Here is a 22,629-nt window from a genome sequence, read left to right as displayed (position 1 = left end):
CTCAATAGTGTAAAAAAAAATTTTGACTCTGTTAAAACTTTTTGTTCTATTAACATACTGTTTTCAATCTGTTAATTTCTTTTAATCTACCCAATCAACTTGTTGCTAAAAAGAAAGGGACAACTTGACTTATGAGTATGAAGAAACTTAATTAAACTTCTACTGAATATTTAAACTTAATTAAAAAAACTAAAATGAAAAATCGAACATAATTTAACATTTTCAATAATATTTTATTGGATGGTTAAACAATAGAATCCACTCATTCATCAACGAATAAACACTGCTGCCAATTCATTCGATGGATATTTTTGGAGACATTTTAGCTGTTTTCTTGATAGAATACACGGGTGGATTCATGAAACTACTCAGTAACCAATCACATTTCAACCAGATTGTGCGTGCAATTATCTTTGGCACCACTTACCATAATTGAAATAGAAAAATACAACCTCTTTATTCATTGCACAAGCCTTATCACAGGCCCCAGCTTGCATTTATTTGTATATCCAGTTACAACTACGCATGGAGTTGGTACTATGGTTGATCATTTTTATGTCATTGGAGCTCTTTAATTTCTCATATAGCATCGATATAGATTCCACATACGCAGTTCAAGCAGCTGCTTCAGCTGAAGAAGAGACCTTCCGAAGAACATAAACAGGACCCCCCACTTCAATGATTTTACCACTTCTTTCAGCTGAAAATTCTGTCCAGTTCCAGGTCATATACTGACCAAAGTAAACCTACAGAAGCAGTTCACATGTCATTTCACATCATTAAACAAAAATAGCTTTATTGAAAGCTTGATGACTCAAGGTCTTACCCTTTTTTTATTTTTATCATTTGGCCTTATGATTTCTCCAGACCTAGTTTTCATGAGAATTTCATTTGGTTCAGGCCCTGCTATTCCGGTCCCTTGATTGATTGTAGGCACCTGTTCATACAACAATCAATCAAGCCAGTTGGATAAACAAGAAAACTAAGAAATTACAGGGAAAATTAGATTGGCATGTGCATTTTAGAATCTAGCTCCTCTAAAGTGAACGGGGCACTTCAATTCAAATCAACATTTGTATGCCCCCCAACTTTAAATGTTTGCTCACTTTAGAAGAGTCAAATCCATGTGATAGCTATCTAAGTTAGAAAAGCATTACAGAGTAGTGAGAAGATGAGTCATAGATGGACAATGTCAGGGTAAGTCATGTGCTCCATGTTCAGGAGGCGCGGTGGGACATTATAAAGTACCTTACAACGGTAGCAGAGTTTGACACCAAAAAATGAAAACTTGCTTATCTTGATTTCTGTCCATATGTCCTCAGAAAATGGTTCACACCCTTCAACGAGGATACTGCACAATGAAACACCCAAAAACTCAATTGTGTGAGTTAATAACAAATATTAGGAAACAATACAATTCAGGAGTAAACAAAAACACATCGAAAAATCAATACTTGGGTCTAAACCGATTAATAGAAATGGGCTCCTTCAGATGCTCGTTTAGTGCATTCAAGGATTCCTGAAAGTGATAAATGACAAATACTGAGTAAAAGATTCAGTAAATAAGTAAAATATAAAATTCATTCCCAGCTAGAATGACCTGAGATGCTAGTAAGAATGGATAACCATCAGTAAATAAGGTATCATGTTGTCCCTTGACATAATCAGGATCCACTTTTCTAACTTCAGAAGCTGCATTTGGAAACATTAAATGAATATGTTAATCTCAAAGTAAACACCTCAAACTCTGTATATTACTACTGGAAGTAATTTGGTTCTCAAGCCAACTTTGCTGCACAAGATAATTCAGGCGTAATGCAGGTCTCGTGTCTGTTTCTTTCTCCTTCAGCTCTCTAAGGCTTGTTAAGATTCTTTGGTTACAGTTTGGAAATATAACATTGGACAGTTATCATAACTATTAAGGCCATTCAAAGCACTGATACGACATTGGGTTCACATGGCATGGAACGGGAAAACATTGTAGTTTGGTTCATGTTATATTATTGCATACATTTAACATAGCATAAAATAACAGTAATATATAAATAAAACAACAGATTTATTTGAAAAACTACTATCCTACTTAAAACATCAAACATAGTCTCTCATTGACTTCTAGAATCATCCTAAGTTTCAAATATATTAAGCATAAACACAATGGATATGAAATCTGTAGTATATGAAACTTTCATAGGCCAAAAGGAAACTTTCAATGGATAGTATATGAAATCTGTATCTTGTCTGTTGGGTGACTTGTTCAAGATAACAAGGCTGACCGGCATTCTCATTCAAAGCAAAATGAGAGAGACAACACAGCAAGAAACGGGTCTTAAAACTGGCCAGCCCTCTAATTCACAACATTATAGGTTTTGTTTCTGTGGATGCTATCAACTAAAAGAGTTCCAGACAATTAATGTGCACTCGTTGTAATGAATCATTGCATGTGTTCTGAAAAAAGCTTTACTCCTTTAACAATTAATTACGTGCCTAAAGTACACCACTCTAAACATTTTTGTTGTTCTACTTATCTTATTCTCTAAGGTTTCATACTTTCAAAAACCTACCAGAGTTGAAGCGGACCAGTTGACAGGATTTTCCTAAATAATCTGAGAACCACTGAGATGCTTCGGCTCCCTCATCCCAGGCAGATCCAGTCCATTCCCATACTGTGACAGCATCTGCTACTTCCTGCTCTTGTTTACTCAAACAAACTTTGAGAGCTTGCATCCCAGGTGCTTTCACCACTGTAATATCAAGTGGCACTTAACATTAAACTAGGAAGAAAACAACCATCATTATGAAGAATATGAAATTCCAATCTTTTTTCAACAATACGAATACGTGCTATGTAACAACTGATTTAAGACCATAAGCTGATGATGTTTACTATTTATTATGCTATGGTTTTGGAAAATGCAATATACCCATATAGGATTCTTGAGTTGGTTCCCAGTTTTCAAGAAAGGCCTCAGATGGCAGTTCAACCTCAACCAAAGCAAGCTTTGGTTCAACTCTTTGAGTGTACATCCTCCCATGAGGATTCACCACCATCCATTGTCGATCCCATCGAAATCCTGTCACACAACTCAAAACTACTAGTAAACCTGTGTATACACTACACCATAAACAGAGAAAGAAACAAAATTGTTGTGAGAAAAAAGGAAAGAAAGAAAGATTTCTTACCAGTATGAATGAGTGGAGCATGGGAAACAGAAATTCCGCGGCATGATTTAATTGGGTATATGAAGATGGCTGATACTTTGGCTGAAGGTGTTGGTGTTGTTGATGCTCCACCACCCATTCTTCCTCTTCTAAGTAACTCACCACTCTCAACAGGTTACTCTTATTATAGCAGCATTCACCATCAAACAGAATCCAAACTCATTACTTTTGGATATAATTAGTAGGTGAAATCAAGTTTTTCACTATGTTTGTTTGAACTAACGTCACTAAAAATAAAACTCAAATTAAGAAAGGCGTGTAACTGTAAACATCAAAAATATAAAATTTACTGACAAAGTTACATGTTTATTTATGATTGAATATGAGACAGTTTTAAACTCGTTGCATGGTTTTTTCACATTTTCGTACATCTCAGTTCATTTGTGACTTCCAACCAAGCAATCTAAAATATCTTTAGAACTCCACAGGAACAGCCAGCTCTCCTAGAAGTACACAGTTATCCTGACACGACATCACATTATAGATAAGATAATTTGACAGAAAAAAACAGTTTTCTTTAGAGGTTAATTTTTTTTTTTCTGAAAATGATTACCGAATTTAGTAAAATGATCAAAGTGATATAGCTTTTTCTAAATGTAAACAAAACTTTAAACTAATAATTAAAAGAACTAATTATACTTTTTTTTTTCTAGAAAGTATTGAAAATTATACTTAATATTTAACTAATATTTCTGTCACTCATTCCACTGACTTGGAAGTTAATTATGCATATCATCCTGATTTCATACATAAATTAAAAATTAAATCCCAAACTTTCATTGAAGAATTTAAATATCAACTACTTATAGTAACTACTAACATACTATTTCCGTTCCTTTTCGATCGTTAGTTTTTTAGTAAAAAAATCTCTTCTTTTATGTTATTTTTGAAATTTTAGGATAACATTTTTTTCAACTATATTCCTAATAAAATTAATATATAAAGAGAATAATAGTTATAATAACTCAAGAAAAATATAGCAACACAGACATATACTTTGAAATAAGAAAATTGAAAGAAGCACAATAAGTAATTCACTTAAGATGAGGCAGAATACACCATATGTAGCTCCGGAACAATGAAAAAGAAAACATTTCCGTAAATTACATTCCAGGATATTTTTCTCCATAGCATCAAACTTTAATTTTAAAAGTTAATTTGATTTTCAGGAATATGGAAACAAACACAGATACAAAGATATTTATTGAATTAGACATACAAAACTAAAGTGTATATTATATTTTATAAGAATGGTGGAAATTTAATAGGCTAATGTTTTATAAAGTTTGTAATTGCAGCACTTTAATTGCTGGTATTAGAATCCTGCAGATTCTACGTACACAGTTCAGGCAGCTGCTTCGGCTGCAGAAGAGACCTTTCTAAGAACATAAACAGGATCTCCAACTCGAATGATTTTTCCACTCCCTGTAGCAGAAGAATCCATCCAGTTCCATACTATATTCTGACCAAAGTATACCTGCATAAGCAGTAAACATGTCAATAAAACATAAGGAATACTCAATGAAAGCTTGGTGACTAAGTGCCTCACCTTGTTTTTATTTTTTGCATCTGGTCTAAGGACTTTGCCAGACCTAGTTTTCATAAGAGTCTCAGTTGGCTCAGATCCAGATATCCCAGTCTCCTGATTGATTGTGGGTACCTGACCATAATCATGCAAGTCAAACACAACCAAACTAAGAAATAGAAGGTAAATGCGACATTATCCATTCAAAATCTAAGGTTTCTGGTAAAATGAATTAAGCTCCACTTTTACACTAGAATCAACTTATGCACTTAATTAAATTCATTTTACTTTATAGAGAAAATCAACGTCTTTTTTTTTTTTCTTCTTTTAGAAAAAACATACAAAAAAAGGTTATTCAAACAAGATCTAAACTTAAGGCCTGATGAGAGATGTGGGTACAACCAATGATAAATGTAAAGCATCAGAGTAAGGGAAAAAAAAGGTGCTAGAAGGAAGCTCATTAAATTCAGGGCCAGGGAGAGGAGAGATACCATCCTTTGCTCCAATAAACCCATAACATCCTTGCATCTCATCCTAAAATTATAAAAAGATATACCCAAGTCCTGTCCTCCTTAATTAATGAACATAATAGAAACTAACCCAATTAATGATATGTATATGATCCTTGGTATTAATCAAAGGGACAAGAGGAATTACATACATATTAAAAAATTATGAAGTTCTATAAAGTCATGTCTGTTTTAGAATGATATAAAGCTGGTGATAACAGCAACTGAGCCCTAATTGAAAGTGATATTCATTCCTTGCTTCTTTATCTAATAAAAGGCACATAACACACCATCCAAGCTCTCTACATCACACAGAGGCCAATGAATGCTTATTATAGTGGTACATGTTAGAAACTAAAGTTGTTAACACAAGTCACCAGATAAATGTTCCAATGACCACAAGATAGGTGGGAAATTATAAAAGAACTCTTCACCTTACAACGGGAGCACAGCTTGACTCCCTGAAATGAAAACCCACTTATTTTTATCTCAGTCCACAAGTCCTCAGAATATGGGTCACAACCTTCAACAAGGATACTGCATCATGAAGGAGCAACAAAACTCAATTATGTGATCTAATAATCCATTTAGATAAAACAGTACTTTCAGGTATAAATTAGCAACAAATTTATTAAACAATGCAATTGCAGAACTAAAACAACAGAAATTGAAAAATCAATACTTGGGTCTGAAACGATTAATAGGTATGGGTTCTTGTAGAAGCTCATTTAGTGCATCTAATGATTCCTGAAAATCATAAATGGCAATACTAAGTAGAAAATCAGAGTTTAAGTGAAATAAAACTTCATTTCTACACTGGACTGACCTGAGATAAAAGTAAGAATGGATAACCATCAGAGAAATAGGTTCGATGTTGTCCCCCAACGTAATTAGGATCCACTCCTCTAACTTCCGAAGCTTCATTTGGAAACATTGAAGAGGTTCGTATTAATGGGTTTTTCTTTCTTTCTGTGAGTTATGCTTGATTAATCATCTTTCTTTCTCCAGACAATGTAATATGTATTCATCTTAATGAATCAACGCAATGCAAGTTAATAGTTCTTTCAAGTAACGTTGCAGGTATATATTCCTTAAACGGTTATAGTTCTCTACCAATTCATTACATGTCTAAGGTAACATACCCTTCTTGACAATTTTGTGCTTATTATCTTAATATTTAAGGTTTCATAGTTTCAATGACCTACCAGCATTGAAGCGGACCAGTTGACAGGGTTTTCCTAAATAATCTGAAAACCACCGTGAGGCTTCTATTCCTTCATCCCAGGCAGATCCAGTCCATTCCCAGACTGTGATAGCTTCTGTTACTTCATGCTGTTTACTCAAACAAATTTTGAGAGATTCCATCCCAGGAGCTTTCAACACTGTAATGTGAAGGTAGCGGCATTAATATTTATACACTAAAATATATTAAAACAATCATGATAATGAAGAATGTGAAAGGTAAAGTCCATCATCAATTCAACTACTGCAACTTTGTTTTTCCAAAATAAAGAACACAGGGAAAGCATTTGTCAAATGAGGAATCAACAAAAAGTGAATTTATTAACTAAGTATAGGAGGGTTGATGTCATGGTATCCTTGTTGTCTCAACCATTTCAGAATGCTACAATTTGATCGACAGGTACAACGTTCTTAAGTAAAAATTGGATTAAAAAAGTGTCTGTTGAAAAATGCAACAGTTTCAGATGGTCACGAGACAACAATTCAACAAATTGATGCCAGGAGTCATACAGAAAGAAGAGACAGATACCAAAGCAAAGGATAAGAAATTATATGTAAAGGATAATAACATGGAGACCAAAAGGAAAAGAAGGCCAAAAAGGTGAACTTAAGAACCAAGTAACAAAGCATGATTGTCTCTAAGGAAGATTCAACACACGAGGGGAGAGGGGGGAGGAGGAGGAGTGATCACCAAAGACATATCCCAAATTAGCCAAGAATATGAACAAAGTACACCCTTGAGATATAAGTTTTTGGCGGTTGAATTAATCCTAATATGTTCTTAATTCTATTATGACTGAAACATAAACCCATATATTTCTTTGACCAACTCCCCTAACTAACTGTTCTGTCCATTCTATTTAACCTTACCAGCATCCAAACCCGGACCATAAGGGTACGATTTTTCAATCAAAACCACAGAGACCAGTACTGCCAGTCTAACTATTGGGTATGTATCAGTATCAAATTATAGTCAAAATCTACTTGGTAAACGTCTCCAAAAGCATTTATAAGATAAGAAAATATGAAGGTAAAATGCATTGAGCATCTCCATAAGCAAAAATCAACTTATCCTTATCCATCTTAACTTTTAAAGAAGTTAAATGAAAATAATTTCTATAAAGACAAGTTCAGTAGATAGCCTAACTTCCAATTTTTTGAAGGAGAGAACATCACTCCCTTGAAAGTATCTAATCCTCTAGCCAGTTCTAATTTCCATCATTCCTCATTCATCATTCATAAAATACTTTTTTTATTCTTCTTTGTAAATGAAAACATAGATGCCACCGGCATATCAGTCCATCGAATTTGAAATAAATAAAGAACCAGAAAATCATCACATGTTGTGAAGAAGTTACCCATGTAGGAATTGTTCGTAGGTTGATAGTCCTCAGCAAGTGCATCTGGCGGCATCTGAACCTCAACCAAAGCAAGCTTTGGATCAACTCTTTGGGTGCATGCCCTCCCTTTGGAATTCACCACCACCCATTGCCGATCCCATCTAAGTCCTGTCACACAACATAACAATATAATATGAATAATATTAGTAAAGTTTTGTGTATGTTGATTCAGGCAGAAACAAGGAGAGAAAGAAGAGTTACCAGTGGGAGTAAGGGGAGCATGGGAAACAGAAATTCCACGGCATGACTTGATTGGGTATATGAAGAGGCTTGAAACTTTGGCTGCTGGAATTGTTGGTGCCAACAATTCAGACTCCATTTTCCCTGATGCTCTCACTGTGTCACCTCACAAAGGAACTACCTTTATACAACTCTCACCGGACATAACAACAACGCATGAGACATTTCTAGCACACACACACCCACCCACCCACGTTTTCCTTGCAGAACTAGACTAATCTGAAGTTGGAAACTTTTACACAAGTACTTCATAAAAAATTAATACTTATATTTTTTTAATAAATTTATTTTAAATTATTTTATATTTTAAAGTAAAAATGTTATTTTATTAACATTGAAAGAGTGCTAAATGAAAAATTAAGTATTTGTATATCATTATCTTTCAAGTATAATAGTTTGTTTTGCTTTATGGTATGGTAATGATAAATTGAAAACATTAGACTAAAAAAACTTCATAATAAGAAACAAAAAGAGTTGTTGGAACAATTTCTTACTTTATTTATAAAATCTTTTCAATTTATTACTTGCATCAATTATTTTGATAAGAGTATTTTATTATTTTATAACTTTATAGTCAATTAATAAAAAATCATAAGAAAAATATTTTGTGTGATTCTACTTTCATTTTATTTCTATCGAGGATATCTTAGCCATTATACATATGGTTATCCTAACATTAAAAACTAATAGGAAATGAATAACAAGATTCGATTAGGATTTTGAAACACCAAGTGGGTGGTTCATAAAGCAAAAATTCCAATACTTTATATACACAATAAAATAATAATAATTTTTTATCGGGTGTTGCTCCCTCCACCACCACACCTTTCTTCCTCCACCTTCCCTTTACTATTTTGCCCCTCAGTAAAATTTTATTTTTAGGATTATTATTTTTTAATTTTACCCATTCACAACCTATTTCACTAATAACCTATTGTAGTCCCCTAGATGAGTAAAATATTTTTCTTTCATTTTAACATTATACTTCTTTCTCTCTTTCTTTCGTCGTTGTGAGATACTACAAGTTGTAAAGGTTGGTGGTGGTGGAAAGAATTATCAAGTAATCTCTCTCGTGGTGCATTCGCTCTCATGGTGCAGTGCGTGTCGTGCTTCCTCCAGGTGCGTATTCGAATAAACCTTGAAAACAAACCCTAAAATAAAAAACGTAACCTTTAAACGGAGGTGACATCCTTCAACGGATGTCAACATCCGTTTAAGGTAAAACGGATGTCGACATTCGTTTTTCCTTAGATGTTGACATCCGTTGAAGGATGTCACCTCCGTTTAAAGGTCACGTTCTTTATTTCAGGGTTTATTTTATTAGGAGACATCCGTTGAAGGATGTCACCTCCCCTGATGTATACTTCCTCATGTTGGTCGATGCTTTGGACGCTCCTCCACACCACGGCAGCGACACTCCTTCACACTACGGCGGTAATGGAAGCTTTCAAACAAAAAAAGACTGGGAAGAAAAAGGAATGTAAGTGTGGGAGGTGGGAAAGTGAAACGGAAATGGGGAAAGGGGAAGAGAGTTCTGTGGATGGGTGCTGGGAAAGTAAAATTAGAATTTCAAATTATTTAAAATAGGGTAAAAGTAAAAATCTTTTTTAAGGATATAATTGTATTTAAAATAATGTGGGGAGGTGGAGAAAGTATATATCCTTTTTTATCGCTTCTTAATCATTCACTAATTCGTGGTCTTAGATGGAAGGTGAAATATTATTATCCATAGTCGTGCAACTTTCAGGTGAACACATTTTTCAGATTATTTTTCTAGTTGAAGTTTAATTTAATTTTAAAAATAGAGATAAATTTTGAAAAAAAGTAATTTTAATTTTGTTTGTCTAAATAATTTGAAATACTTTCCTATAGGATAAAATAGAAAAAGATAAGTAGCAGAAAAAGTTTCATAAAAAAAGCAATTTTAAAATGCAATCCAATCTTAACCTTATCCAACCGCCACTCCCCTATCCCTTTTCCCTCCAAACCCATCACCAAATCCGCACTCTCCCGACTCCCAAACACCCTCCTCCACCCACCGTCACCGCCACCGCCACCGCCGACGCCGTAGAACGCCGTTCTCCGTCCCAATGGATAGACCTCCTCCGATACCAGACTCAATCCTCTTCCTTCCACGACGCCATCGCCACCTACGCCGCCATGCTCGCTGCCGCCGCACCCCCCGACAATTTCGCCTTCCCCGCCGTTCTCAAGGCTGCAACCGCCGTGCACGACCTCAGCCTCGGGAAGCAACTCCACGCCCACGTCTTCAAGTTTGGCCACGCGTCCTCCGTTGCCGTGGCTAACACCCTCGTCAACTTGTACGGCAAATGCGGCGAACTCGCTGCCGCGCGTCGCGTGTTCGACGAAATCCCCGAGCGAGACCACGTGTCTTGGAACTCCATGATCGCGACGATGTGTCGGTTCGAGGAGTGGGAGATGTCCCTGCACTTGTTTCGGTTAATGCTGTCGGAAAACGTGGAGTCCACTTCGTTCACGCTGGTCAGTGTGGCACACGCGTGCTCTCACGTGCAGGGTGGCACGCGGCTCGGGAAGCAAGTGCACGCGTATACTCTGAGAAACGACGATTTGAGAACTTATACCAACAATGCGTTGGTGACCATGTATGCGAGATTGGGGAGAGTTAGCGATGCTAAGGCATTGTTTGACGTGTTTGATGGTAAAGATATTGTGTCTTGGAACACTATTATTAGTTCTCTTTCTCAGAATGATAGGTTTGAGGAAGCGTTGATGTATATGTACCTTATGATCGTGGACGGGGTTAGGCCTGATGGGGTTACACTGGCGAGTGTTTTGCCAGCTTGTTCTCAACTGGAGAGGTTGAGGATTGGGAGAGAAATTCATTGCTATGCGTTGAGGAGTGGGGATTTGATTGAGAATTCGTTTGTTGGGACTGCGTTGATTGACATGTATTGTAATTGCAAGCAGGCTGCTAAGGGTAGGTTGGTTTTTGATAGAGTGTTGAGGAGGACGGTGGCGGTTTGGAATGCCATGCTTGCTGGTTATGCTCGGAATGAGCTTGATGATCAAGCGTTGAGACTGTTTATTGAGATGGTTTCTGAGTCTGAATTTTGTCCCAATGCCACTACTTTTTCGAGTGTTTTGCCTGCTTGTGTGCGTTGCGAGAAGTTTTTGGACGAAGAAGGGATCCATGGTTACATTGTGAAGAGGGGATTAGGGAAGGATAAGTATGTGCAGAATGCGTTGATGGACATGTATTCCAGGATGGGAAAGATTAAAATTTCGAAGATGATATTTGGTGACATAGATAGAAGGGATATAGTGTCTTGGAACACGATGATAACTGGCTGTGCTGTTTGTGGGCAGTATGATGATGCACTTAATCTTTTGCATGAAATGCAGAGGGGTCAAGGAGAAGATGGGAGAGACACATTTGTTGATTGTAAAGATGAGGTGAGCATTCCCCTCAAGCCGAATTCGGTAACTCTAATGGCTGTGCTTCCTGGTTGTGCTGCCTTGGCAGCGTTAGGTAAAGGAAAGGAGATTCATGCTTATGCTGTTAAAGAAATGTTGGCAATGGATGTTGCTGTGGGAAGTGCATTAGTGGACATGTATGCAAAATGTGGTTGCCTGAACTTGGCTAGGATAGTCTTCGATCAAATGCCCATAAGAAATGTTATTACTTGGAATGTTCTTATCATGGCTTATGGGATGCATGGGAAAGGGGAAGAGGCTCTGAAGCTTTTCAGAAGAATGACAGCAGAAGGAAGCAATAGGGAAGTAATAAGGCCCAATGAAGTGACCTATATTGCTATTTTTGCTGCTTGCAGTCATTCTGGGATGGTGGATGAAGGCCTTCATTTATTCCATACAATGAAAGGTAGTCATGGGATTGAAGCCAGAGCTGACCATTATGCTTGTCTTGTGGACTTGCTTGGCCGATCTGGTCGGATCGAAGAGGCCTGTGAATTGATCCACACAATGCCATCCAATTTGAACAAAATAGATGCATGGAGTAGTTTGCTTGGCGCCAGTAGGATTCACCAGAGTGTAGAAATTGGTGAAATTGCAGCAAAGAACCTGCTTCTCTTGGAGCCAAATGTAGCCAGCCATTATGTTCTACTGTCTAACATATACTCCTCAGCGGGGCTCTGGGAACAGGCAATAGAGGTACGGAAGAAAATGAAGGAAATGGGAGTAAGAAAAGAACCTGGTTGTAGTTGGATTGAGCATGGTGATGAGGTTCATAAGTTTTTGGCAGGGGATGCTTCACACCCACAGAGTAAAGAACTTCATGAGTATCTTGAAACTCTGTCCCAAAGAATGAGAAAGGAGGGCTATGTGCCTGATACTTCATGTGTCCTTCACAATGTTGATGATGAAGAGAAAGAAACAATGCTATGTGGGCATAGTGAGAGACTGGCTATAGCTTTTGGCCTTTTAAATACCCTCCCAGGGACTACCATCAGGGTTGCCAAAAACCTTCGAGTTTGCAATGACTGCCATGTTGCCACTAAAATCATATCAAAGATTGTGGACAGGGAAATCATTCTTAGAGATGTTAGAAGGTTCCATCATTTCAGAAATGGAACTTGCTCTTGTGGGGATTATTGGTAAAACAAAGTGAATAGTAAAATATTAATTTTATTTAAGGAAAATGTTGTTTTAACAATTTTATATTTTAACTTTTTAAAACTTGGTCCATTTCAAATAAACCAATAAAATTGTGACACACAATATTGTGAAAAAACTATTAAAAGAAGTTGTTAACCCATGGGAATGCTTTATCTAATTTATTCTTCTCAGCCTCCTCTTTATATCCATCTTTCTTCCTCTCATTTATACTGCATGATGACGCAATCTTGGTAACAAAGACCATATATCTAAGATGGTAACTTTAAAACATGGGTCTTAAAAGATCCTTTTATTTTATGAAATTCATACATTAAAAAAATTAGACATGAAATCTTAAGAATGAAGTGCCACGGGAGAACCAAAAAAAAGAAATTAGAAGTGTGTATCATATTTGGGTATTAAAATATTGTAAAAAAATGTTTGTCAAAATATTTTTAATAAATGAATGGGGAAGAATCCTGTTTCCTAATTTGTTGTTTTCTCAGAGTTTGCATTGATGTGTGGACCTAAACACGAAACTATTTTGGGTTAACGTGTTTGAATTCTCACGATTGACTTTTGCATATTGTCATGTGTCTTTAAACACTTGCCAAGCTGTCGTTTACTTTCGTATGAAATTTTGAGATTTACACTTTTCTTGAAAGGGGTTTATGTTATCTTTTGCAGTTGAACTCTTCCATGTTAGATTAACATATAATGAGTAATAAACCTTCTTTAATAAAGCAACACGCAGAAGCTTATCGATAATTGAAAACAATGTAAATTAATTAATATTTTATTTTTTAACAATGTAAATTAATTGGCATTTAATCTCGTAACTAAATCAGTTTAGATTCTTTCTTGATTTTCTACTTTAATAAAATATCTCAGTACTGAAAAACACTTTAGATTCTCTTTTTATTTTCTCTTTTCACAAGAATAAAAGGAAAAAATTAAAAATAATTATACATATTTATAAATAAGAACCCTGATTCATTTTTATAATTTCTGTGGATTATATTTTTTTTAAAGTTTTAATATTTTAATTTAATCTTTCAACAAATTAAAATATTATCTTTACTTAATAAATTTTTCATGATATACATGCTCTTTAATAATAATTTAATTAAATTAATTAATAAAATATAATAATCAAAACACATTTAATAATTTGTTTTATATAATATATATATATATATATATATATATATATATATATATATATAAGGTTTATTAACTCATATAACCTCTTAAAAGTTTATCAAATTTTAATTAACAAAAATATCTCAATTCATAAAAAAAAACATGCTTTAAACACTTAGATATTTTTATTTAAAATACAAACATATATATATATATATATATATATATATATATATATATATATATATATATATATATTTTGTTAGGATCCTATACATTGTTAAACAAGTGACTTGCTGACCGGTTTGATTTCTTCCTATGCTTTCACTCTTTTTATTAATTTGCTTAGAACTTGACCAAGGTACAACACAGAAGCTGGTAACGTACAACATAATGAAGAATCTGCAGTTAATGGATACCGAGCATTGTTTCGGTGAGAGGGATTACAGGTATATACCGCAGTGTTAACAAAATTTCCTAACTATTCTCCTGCAGTAGAATCGGGATTAAAACAGTATTTTCTCTTGGTACATGTCTAATGCTTTGATAACTTTCTCCATCAACAATTTTCTGTGCAATCTATACCTGCATATGTGGCATTCACAGAGAAACCATAATTAGAGGGTTTAGGAATTAAGATGTCCTTACAAAAACTTTAAACGATTTTTGAAACTGCTAAATGATGTAAATATGGCATACCTAATTGCAGCTTCAAATGTCCTCGTAGCATCTGTCATGGAATCTGCAATCATGATGGGTAAGCTAAGAATTAGCTTTTATCATGAAACTTTGGGTAAATTTTGATAAATTGAGTTAGCCAAAATACTCACGCAGTCCTGGAACTTTTAATAAACTTTGGTCTTTTACAATTTTACAAGGGCTCAACATATGACTATTTTATAAACCTAATGATATTTTGAGCTTTTTGCCAATTGGATTTGCGTACTTGACTCAAGATGCATGCCTGGTACAACTAAAATTGTAGACAAAAGTACTACATAGTAAATTTTGCAGGACTAATGAACGCCCATAGAACTGATGAAGCTTATGTAGAAGATATAATTGTCATGTAGAATTGTAACCTGTTTCGGCAATGTAGATAGACTGAATCTAACAGAATATACCCCAAAACATTTTCAAGCTCACCTGTACTACTGATACAGAAGAAAACTTGAGAGGCTATGTATACCATTTTCAGGATAATATATACTTATATATATTCTCACAAAGCAATGATTGCATAATACAAATTATTACGACAATTAGTTCTGTGTAGCTACTTTCTAGAGCAAGGCTACAAACGGCAAATTTACCTAGCAATTTCTGGTCTTGCTTAGAGGTTGTAACAAATCCTGCCAGCATCTTTTGGCATTCATTTTGCAACTCCTTCACAGCCTCTCTTTCCACACTAGGAATTGGAGGAACATCCCCGTCTGACCAACTTGGCAATGTTCGTGATGCAGCTATGACTGCTCCATCAACAAAAGTATTGCCATCCATTGACAAATCGTCTGCCAAAAATATCATATTAACAATCTAAATATTGCCAATTTGAATAGACATAAGTGTAACAGCAGATTCCAGAAAGAAAATTCATATTGGCCATACTGTTATGGTAATACTCTTCGCGAAGGCCAGAAATATTGAAGATTGACAAGAAGGAATCCAAATGAATACGTGCATTGCCTGAGAACTGTACCTCATCCCATGGGTTCTGCAATTTAAGCAACTCTGAGAACTACATTTCAAAAACTCAGTATATAAACCGAAAAAGTAGAAGTTTGCATGAATTGTTCATTACAAGCAAAAATCAATAACGAAATCATTATATAAATAATTCAAAGAAGCACTATCATGTGTCATACTTCAAAGTGACCATTGGAAGTACATATCAGAATGGTTATATAAACTTAAATCAAACTAAAATTATTTAATTGGAGTTTCCCAGAGTTACATGGAAAACTAACTCTTTTAACATTGAGACTAAGGTTAGTGAAAGATGTGGTTGAGATTATTGAATGAATAAAGTGTGGCAACATAACCAAGGTGAGAGGAGTTAAAATGACAATCAAGGAGAAGATACATTTTCTTAATGTCGATTAAAGGTAGTGTTGAAGAAAGCTGACGTGAGGGTAAAAAACAAAGACACTCTTCATGGTTGACAGTGAGCTCTGTAATGGGCTCTATTTAATGTATACTTTCCTCTACCCACAAATATTCAGGATAAAGAACAAAAAGATATAGAAATCCCATTCATCAAGATTTAATTGAAAGAAAATTACCACAGGTGATGAAAATCCATATCTTTGCATGTACATGTCATTCTTCTGCGAGCTCATGTAATTAACTGTCATCTGTTACAATTTTGGACAGTATAATCAGAGTGTCCATATCTTGGTGAATTATACAATACAAATGATAAAATAAACATGGAAGCAAATATTCTAGTTACTCCAACATAAGAGCATTTATGCTCTAAAGGAATTCCATCTAACGAATAAAATAACACATTAATATTTCAAGCTTATGAACAATGATACTCATGATTATATGCTAGCCATCGATATGAATTTGACCCATAAGATGTTTAACTTTTTAGGGAAACATGGATTTCATTTCTCACTTCAATTTCCTTATTTTCCCTCCTACCCATTCCATTAGAGTTTTTGGCTATAGCAAGATCCTAAAATTTGGACTTAATTCAATCTCACAAACCGGCTTATAAGTTGTAATTAGGTCATATCTTTACTTGATGCGGGGCTAAATGCAACTGCATCTTCCAATGCAAGAAATTGTGGTCCTTTGCTCTCTTTTCTGGTTTTAGATGCATGTATCTATAGCATAACATGAGAATTTTCATTTAGCAGCTATCCTCTTTAGATGACTTGTTCGTCTACCTTTTTCTGAGCATTTTGGCTGACCAGTTGCTTTGTAACTTTAGGAGGCTTAGTCATCCTATTCTTCTTCTGTTCTTTCTCTTTTTTTTCTTTCTTTTTCCTAAGTGAAGTTAATTGTTACAGGACTACACCCTGGAGAACATTTTACATCACTAAGAAAGGTTAGAGTCTAATAACATTCTAAATCACAATACATATGTCTTGGTTCTCAAGGGATCTCTGGAAGGTTCCAAGCATTGGATAACTAGAGTAATGAGTAGCAAAAGTTGAAGAGCTATCCCCAAGTACAATGCATTGATATAATCACCACTTCATTGAAGAGGTCCCAAGTACCACGAACAGAATTGGAAGATTATGATAAATAAAATGTTATTCCTTACCAATCAAATGATAAAAAATAAAAAATAGATTACATATACATCTAGGAGATAAACGACACCTGTGTATAAAATAAACTACTAGGATAATTAATTTACATGCACTACTAATGATAGTTATTTCCTAAGAGAAGTTCCAGCATACTTTAAATACATTGAACATATTTATCACAAAAAAAAAACCAAATAGCTTACCTCATCTCCCTTTCTAACGCGATGTCCAGCATTTATGAGAACCTCAAGCATCCTGTCCTTAAAACGCCAATGGAAAAAACAATTTGGCTCAAATGAATGGTTCAGCATATCTGAAAAACAAGACCATGTTAATCATTTAGCTTAGTTTTAAGTTGTAAAAATAAATGCTGCCACCACATGCAATATATACAAAGAAACTATTCCAAAATTTTGGCCACTTCTTTACCTCTACCATATTGCTTTGTTTTCTTTTTCTGATAATTAAAGTGATATAAAAAGAAAAAGACAATTTCAAGGACTGTCTAATGGTGTTCTTTTATTTGTATAATCTGTTGCATAAAAATGTCATAGCTGTTCAAATTTCTAACAATACAAAGAAAAAATTAAACAGACAAGGAATGGATAATGATTTTTTTTTAACTTGAAATAAAATCAAATTTAATATAAAAGAAAGCCGATGAGAAAATGAAAGGTTCACAACTAACTCACAATCCATACTATTAGTTCCAATCACTCAACAAACTTCCTTTCTAAAATTCACATTATCAAAAATAGAAAAGAAACAAATTCCCCCAAGAGAATGTAACTATACAATTTTTTCTTCTGCTTAAAGAGTCAGAAAAAAAACCTATTCCGTGTATATTGAATAAATCAAACAGCGAAATTTTTTAAGTTCTTCTTTGTAATATATACTCATATTATAAATTTATAATAATGAAATATGGCTTTGTAATGTTTTTTTTTTTCAGTTTTATATTTTTCTAATTTCTACAGTTTCTCCTGAAACAGGTAAATGACATCAAAATAAACAAACTCCTTAAGAAAATAGAACTACAGTAAAATTCAAAGATTAAAGATCCTGTTGACTAAATGACTGCATGAAAGGTATCATATTTAGTCAGAGTTAGGTGAACTGAGCTCACCAGCATAAGGAATCAGCATGTTTGCTTCTTGATTTAGCGCACCAACTCTCATTTGCATGTTAATACATCGTGACTGTGCAATACTTACTGCCCAAATGAACCTTTGTGGATCACGAGCAAGACGCTTTATTTTAAGGGGTGCTTCACTGTGCTAAACAAGATCAACACAATTTGTTAAGAATACATCATAAGTTTTGCAAAATGGAGGACTAACTAATAAAGTAAGAACTTTCTCCTTACCCAATGCTTGTGCCAGAATTCTAAGGCTCTTTGTTGCTGTTTTCTAATGGTGGAAGCGAGATTGGGATCCTGTAGCTCCAAAAGTTCTTCCTAGCGATACAGATCAATAGATGGGATGACATAAAACTACTACTAAAACTTTATTGTAAGTTTCAAAATAATTCAATTCAAATGCATGCCAATGCATGCAGTAAAACCTTAAGATTTTAAAGGATTAATCCATGCTAACTACGACTTGATATATATCTTGTGGCTCAACCAAAATTTATGATATCGTTGAGGTTTCCATAAAAAAACGGAAAAATATAAAACCTACAAGGACCGGAGTGAGTTACAAATTACAACTATTTGTAAGTGGAGGCTTGTTTAAGTGCAATATCTAGTAAAATTAGTTGTTTGCAAGACTACATTGTTCCTACCTAAATTTTATGTAGACCAATCAAATATCTAAATATTAGAAGCAATTAAAGGGTCCCTCAAATTTACACAGAACACCAGAAAGAAAATAGACAAGTAATACGTGATAGAACTAGTACTACTAAGAATAACTGCTTTTTCCTAGTCTTATGAAATAATCCAACTTCAACATAAAAACTGCCCATCAAAATAATTTCAAGGAGAAAACCTTAAAACAGCCTTTTATATGTGAATTGAAACATCTACTAGGTACATGGTCTCCCTTTGATATCAAGAATTGATCACTAATAATTAAAAAAAAAATAGAATCCCCAATCTAACAACTATTTAATGATGTAAATCAATCCAGTTTGTTTTATGCACACCTCTGAAGCTAGAAGTAGGCTAGTGCACTCATCTGCACTTGGTAAGAAGTCACCATACAATTGCCAGAAGTTGCCTTCACAGTCAAATGCAAATAGGAGAAGGGATGCCAACCTTAGGTCCCAATCTGTCTGCCATAAAGATTTACACAATTGCATTAGGCAGATGACCAGAACATCTTTTACTTTTGTAGCAGGTACAACAATTAAAACAAAGGATGACACATAAGTATTTATCATCAAAAGCAAAAAATACCAAGCAAATTTGGTTATATCTTATTATGAACTAATGAACTTAGAGGAGAATTCCAAATACCTCTGGATTTGTTGAGTTAATAATATCAAATATTGGATGATCCAAGGGAATTATATCCGGGAAAAACATCCATGGGAGCTTCTTGCTTATGGTTAACATCAATTCAAGAGGAATTTCCATTATAACCTGCCCAACTTCATCATTAGAGAAATCATCCATGGACAGCTACTAAAATTATAATCATAAACGACATGATACAAATAACTAAATATGTAAATAATTGTATATTTTGACATTAAGTGCAATCATTTTCACTTGTTCCACTACCAGCAGTTTGAAAAGGCTATATATATATATATATATGGTAGAACTTAAGTGATGTATCAGCACTTGTGGCAATGAACAATATTAAATAAAGTCACTCACCCTTGGTCGGCGAAGAGGCTCTACATCTTTGGAAGCATACACACCAAAACCATCTGGCCCTTCTTTAAATTGAACACCATAAGCTCGCATGCTTCGGACATACCCAATCTTGTAGAAGTCAGGATCCACGGGCTCCAACTGAACAAATAAATTAACAAAAAAGATAATGAAGAAATATTTCATCAAACAGAAGCCCCTTGAAGAATTCTTTAAAAGGCCGGCCGTTCAAGAAAGAAGATATTGAATCTTAATATGCATAAAAGCAGATCAAATTAGAAACAACTCTTACTCTACCAAATTAAGAGTTATACACATAAAAACACATCAAATTATAGAAATAACATTCACCGTAACGTATTACGTGTTGTGAACATAAAAGTACCAAATACGTTTACTATATATTAAAATCTAGTTGCAATATATATTAAGACAATGTTCTAACTACAAATGTGTAAGCTCCCTATAAACTTTGTTTCCTGCCCATTCCCCTACTTTGATGTCGTCGTTAATATCATTATTGTTCAAGATTTCGGATGATCATAGCCATCTGTAGTCTCTTCATTTAAATCTTCTCTCCCTAAAGTTTCATCTTTTCTCAGCATCTTTTGTTCAGGTTCTCCTGCTTCTGGGCTAAGCCTTATTTTTTCACTCTCTTTTTTTCTGCTTCCCACTGTAAGCCCTCTTTTCTTGCCACCTTTTTTGCTTCTCACTGTAAACCCTATTTTGTTCCCACATTCGTCTACTTTTCTTAATCTCAATATGCACATGTATCTATATCAACTTCTTAGTAACAATCATGAACTATATGGATGGAGTTGCCCCATACACTATTACATTATTTAAATCCACTTTGTTAAATGCATAAAGACAAACAAAAACTAACTAATCACAGAAAAAGCATTACATAGGTCTTATTTCAATAAACTTTTCTCTAATCACTTCTGCAAGAAAAAAAAAAGGTAAAATGAATTGAGTTTCTCGTATATGTTAAATAAACTTATGCAGCTTAGCTCTCAAAAAAGATGGACAAAGGTATATTTTGACAAGCTTCTCCATAAGTACTTATACAAGGAGGAAAAAACGCTCGTGAAATAAGATTCTCCATAAAAGTTCAAATTAGATTATCTCGTTTATAAAAACTACTTTTTTTTTTATTTAAGACTAACAAATGGCTCCCGCCTCCAGCATGCTTAAGTGTTGTAGACATCAAAGCAAATCAAATTAAGGAAACAGCAAAGACACAAACAGTTCATAGGTGTCAGTCAGTGCCAAAACATCAAAACAACAACCAACTGCAAATAAGCGAGGGGCAAAACAGGAAACACAAAAAATGGGATTTACCTCAGACGGTGACTCTTCTTCAACTTGGGGAGGTTGAAACAGGGGAAATGGGGATTTAGCAACCAAAGCTCTAATGGGTTGTACTTTGTTTTCAGGAAGAGCCTCAAAGGAGTAAGAGGGTCGCCAGAAAAAGCCATTGCGCAAGCCCTTGAACTGTTGAGAAAGAAAACAAGGTTGGAAAGAGGTGCAGAGGGAAGAGAGAGAAAATGGATGGAAAAAGGAAAGAAATTGGAACCTGGGTATTGGAGAAAATGGTGTGGGTTGGCTTGTAAAGAGGAAAAGAAGCCATTGGATAATGAAAATGGAAAGAAGCACTGAGTTAAAGCATGTGAGCAGTGACACTAACACAGAGCAGAGTGTAGGCAGAAGAATATGAATAGAGGGAACGTTATCCAGTCTTTCCTTCCACCAACTTATGTAAATTGCCTTTTATCATAATAATAGATATTAAATTGCATTTTAATAATAGTATACAAAATTTGTTTGAAATGATAACGAAATATAGAAATATTTTTAATTTTACTGTTTATTAGTATTTGGGGATAAAATTGAAACTTGGCTATATTTTCAAGCACCAAATTTACTATTCTATCTTTTTTTACACTAATGTTTAATCATTTTTCTTTAGGATTTGTTACGGTAAAATTTTGTTTTTGTAAGTATATTTTTACGCTGGATTATTTTATGAGTATTTAATTACTTACACATTACTTTAAATTGGTTTAATAATTGCTTTTAATATATTTTGAAATTATTTAATATTGTTTAGTTTTCTTTTCGATGTAGTTTTCATGTTTAGAAAAATAAGTTAACATGATCTTTTTTATTTTATTAAATTTGTGTTAACATTGTTTAGAGGGTGATGGCATGATAATGTAAATGATACACTATAATGAATAATCAATGTCACATTGGATAACTTAACACGTGTAATTTATGTTGTTACGTTTTCACTTCCCAAGTGACAGGATAATGGATTAATGCCTTTATAAGGCTACAAGCATGCAATAATCAATAGAATTGAGAGAAAAGAAAGTGTAGATTACTTTAGAGGGGAAAATGAAACAATAAGAAGGAGATATAACTTTGGAGAGAAAAAGAAAAAAATGGAAGAAAGCTTAAGAAACTTTGAAAGATGAATTTATGGGCTTGGAAGACACAAGGTAACAACAAATGTTAGTCCTTTATATGAATATAGACCCTTCTTCATTATATCTATATAAGATTGTTGTAAATTGTCAGTTAGATAGTGTTTATTGAGGGGATGAAAATGGGATTGTGGTGTTGTTAAGGGATTTTAAAGGGAAAGTTTGTGGGA

General features: G+C 34.3%; 4 protein-coding genes across 6 annotated transcripts; 1 reads left to right on the top strand and 3 right to left on the bottom strand.

The window, feature by feature from the left end:
- Window positions 1-271: 271 nt before the first annotated feature.
- On the bottom strand, window positions 272-3,613 carry LOC124838900 (uncharacterized). Of its 2 annotated transcripts, XM_047314614.2 has the most exons (8): window positions 3,184-3,599; window positions 2,925-3,074; window positions 2,565-2,744; window positions 1,601-1,692; window positions 1,455-1,519; window positions 1,249-1,351; window positions 827-937; window positions 272-746 (listed from the first exon to the last, which is right to left on the bottom strand). In XM_047314614.2, exons 1-8 carry the CDS (start codon window positions 3,299-3,301, stop codon window positions 615-617), a joined length of 951 nt encoding a protein of 316 aa, XP_047170570.1. In that variant the 5' UTR covers window positions 3,302-3,599; the 3' UTR covers window positions 272-614. The 2 variants fall into 2 exon arrangements, with proteins under 2 accessions (XP_047170570.1, XP_047170572.1); XM_047314616.2 differs by lacking the exon at window positions 272-746 and having other exon boundaries at window positions 1,158-1,351; window positions 3,184-3,613.
- Window positions 3,614-4,396: 783 nt separating this feature from the next.
- LOC124838908 (uncharacterized) lies at window positions 4,397-8,369 on the bottom strand. 2 transcript variants are annotated; one of them, XM_088105782.1, is made up of 8 exons: window positions 8,100-8,369; window positions 7,857-8,006; window positions 6,462-6,638; window positions 6,083-6,225; window positions 5,939-6,003; window positions 5,691-5,793; window positions 4,772-4,882; window positions 4,397-4,699 (listed from the first exon to the last, which is right to left on the bottom strand). In XM_088105782.1, the coding sequence occupies exons 1-8, from the start codon at window positions 8,215-8,217 to the stop codon at window positions 4,568-4,570; spliced, it is 999 nt and encodes a 332-aa protein (XP_087961908.1). In that variant the 5' UTR covers window positions 8,218-8,369; the 3' UTR covers window positions 4,397-4,567. The 2 variants fall into 2 exon arrangements, with proteins under 2 accessions (XP_087961908.1, XP_047170583.1); XM_047314627.2 differs by having other exon boundaries at window positions 6,083-6,174; window positions 8,100-8,365.
- A 1,697-nt stretch (window positions 8,370-10,066) lies between these two features.
- On the top strand, window positions 10,067-12,778 carry OTP84 (Tetratricopeptide repeat (TPR)-like superfamily protein). The gene has a single exon (XM_047314625.2). It carries the CDS (start codon window positions 10,068-10,070, stop codon window positions 12,735-12,737), a length of 2,670 nt encoding a protein of 889 aa, XP_047170581.2. The 5' UTR covers window position 10,067; the 3' UTR covers window positions 12,738-12,778.
- Window positions 12,779-14,261: 1,483 nt separating this feature from the next.
- On the bottom strand, window positions 14,262-21,709 carry PTAC14 (plastid transcriptionally active 14). The gene is made up of 13 exons (XM_047314606.2): window positions 21,547-21,709; window positions 21,312-21,464; window positions 19,971-20,108; window positions 19,605-19,730; window positions 19,292-19,420; window positions 18,510-18,599; window positions 18,270-18,420; window positions 17,347-17,456; window positions 16,160-16,231; window positions 15,486-15,591; window positions 15,191-15,388; window positions 14,577-14,619; window positions 14,262-14,462 (listed from the first exon to the last, which is right to left on the bottom strand). The coding sequence occupies exons 1-13, from the start codon at window positions 21,598-21,600 to the stop codon at window positions 14,384-14,386; spliced, it is 1,449 nt and encodes a 482-aa protein (XP_047170562.1). The 5' UTR covers window positions 21,601-21,709; the 3' UTR covers window positions 14,262-14,383.
- Between the last annotated feature and the right edge of the window lie 920 nt (window positions 21,710-22,629).

The sequence above is a fragment of the Vigna umbellata genome, chromosome 2, assembly GCF_029865625.1.
Source record: "Vigna umbellata cultivar VRB3 chromosome 2, Vumbellata_1.0, whole genome shotgun sequence".
NCBI lineage: Eukaryota > Viridiplantae > Streptophyta > Magnoliopsida > Fabales > Fabaceae > Vigna > Vigna umbellata.
The sequence above is the reverse complement of the archived record's forward strand: the minus strand, read 5'-3'. Positions and strand labels throughout refer to the sequence as shown.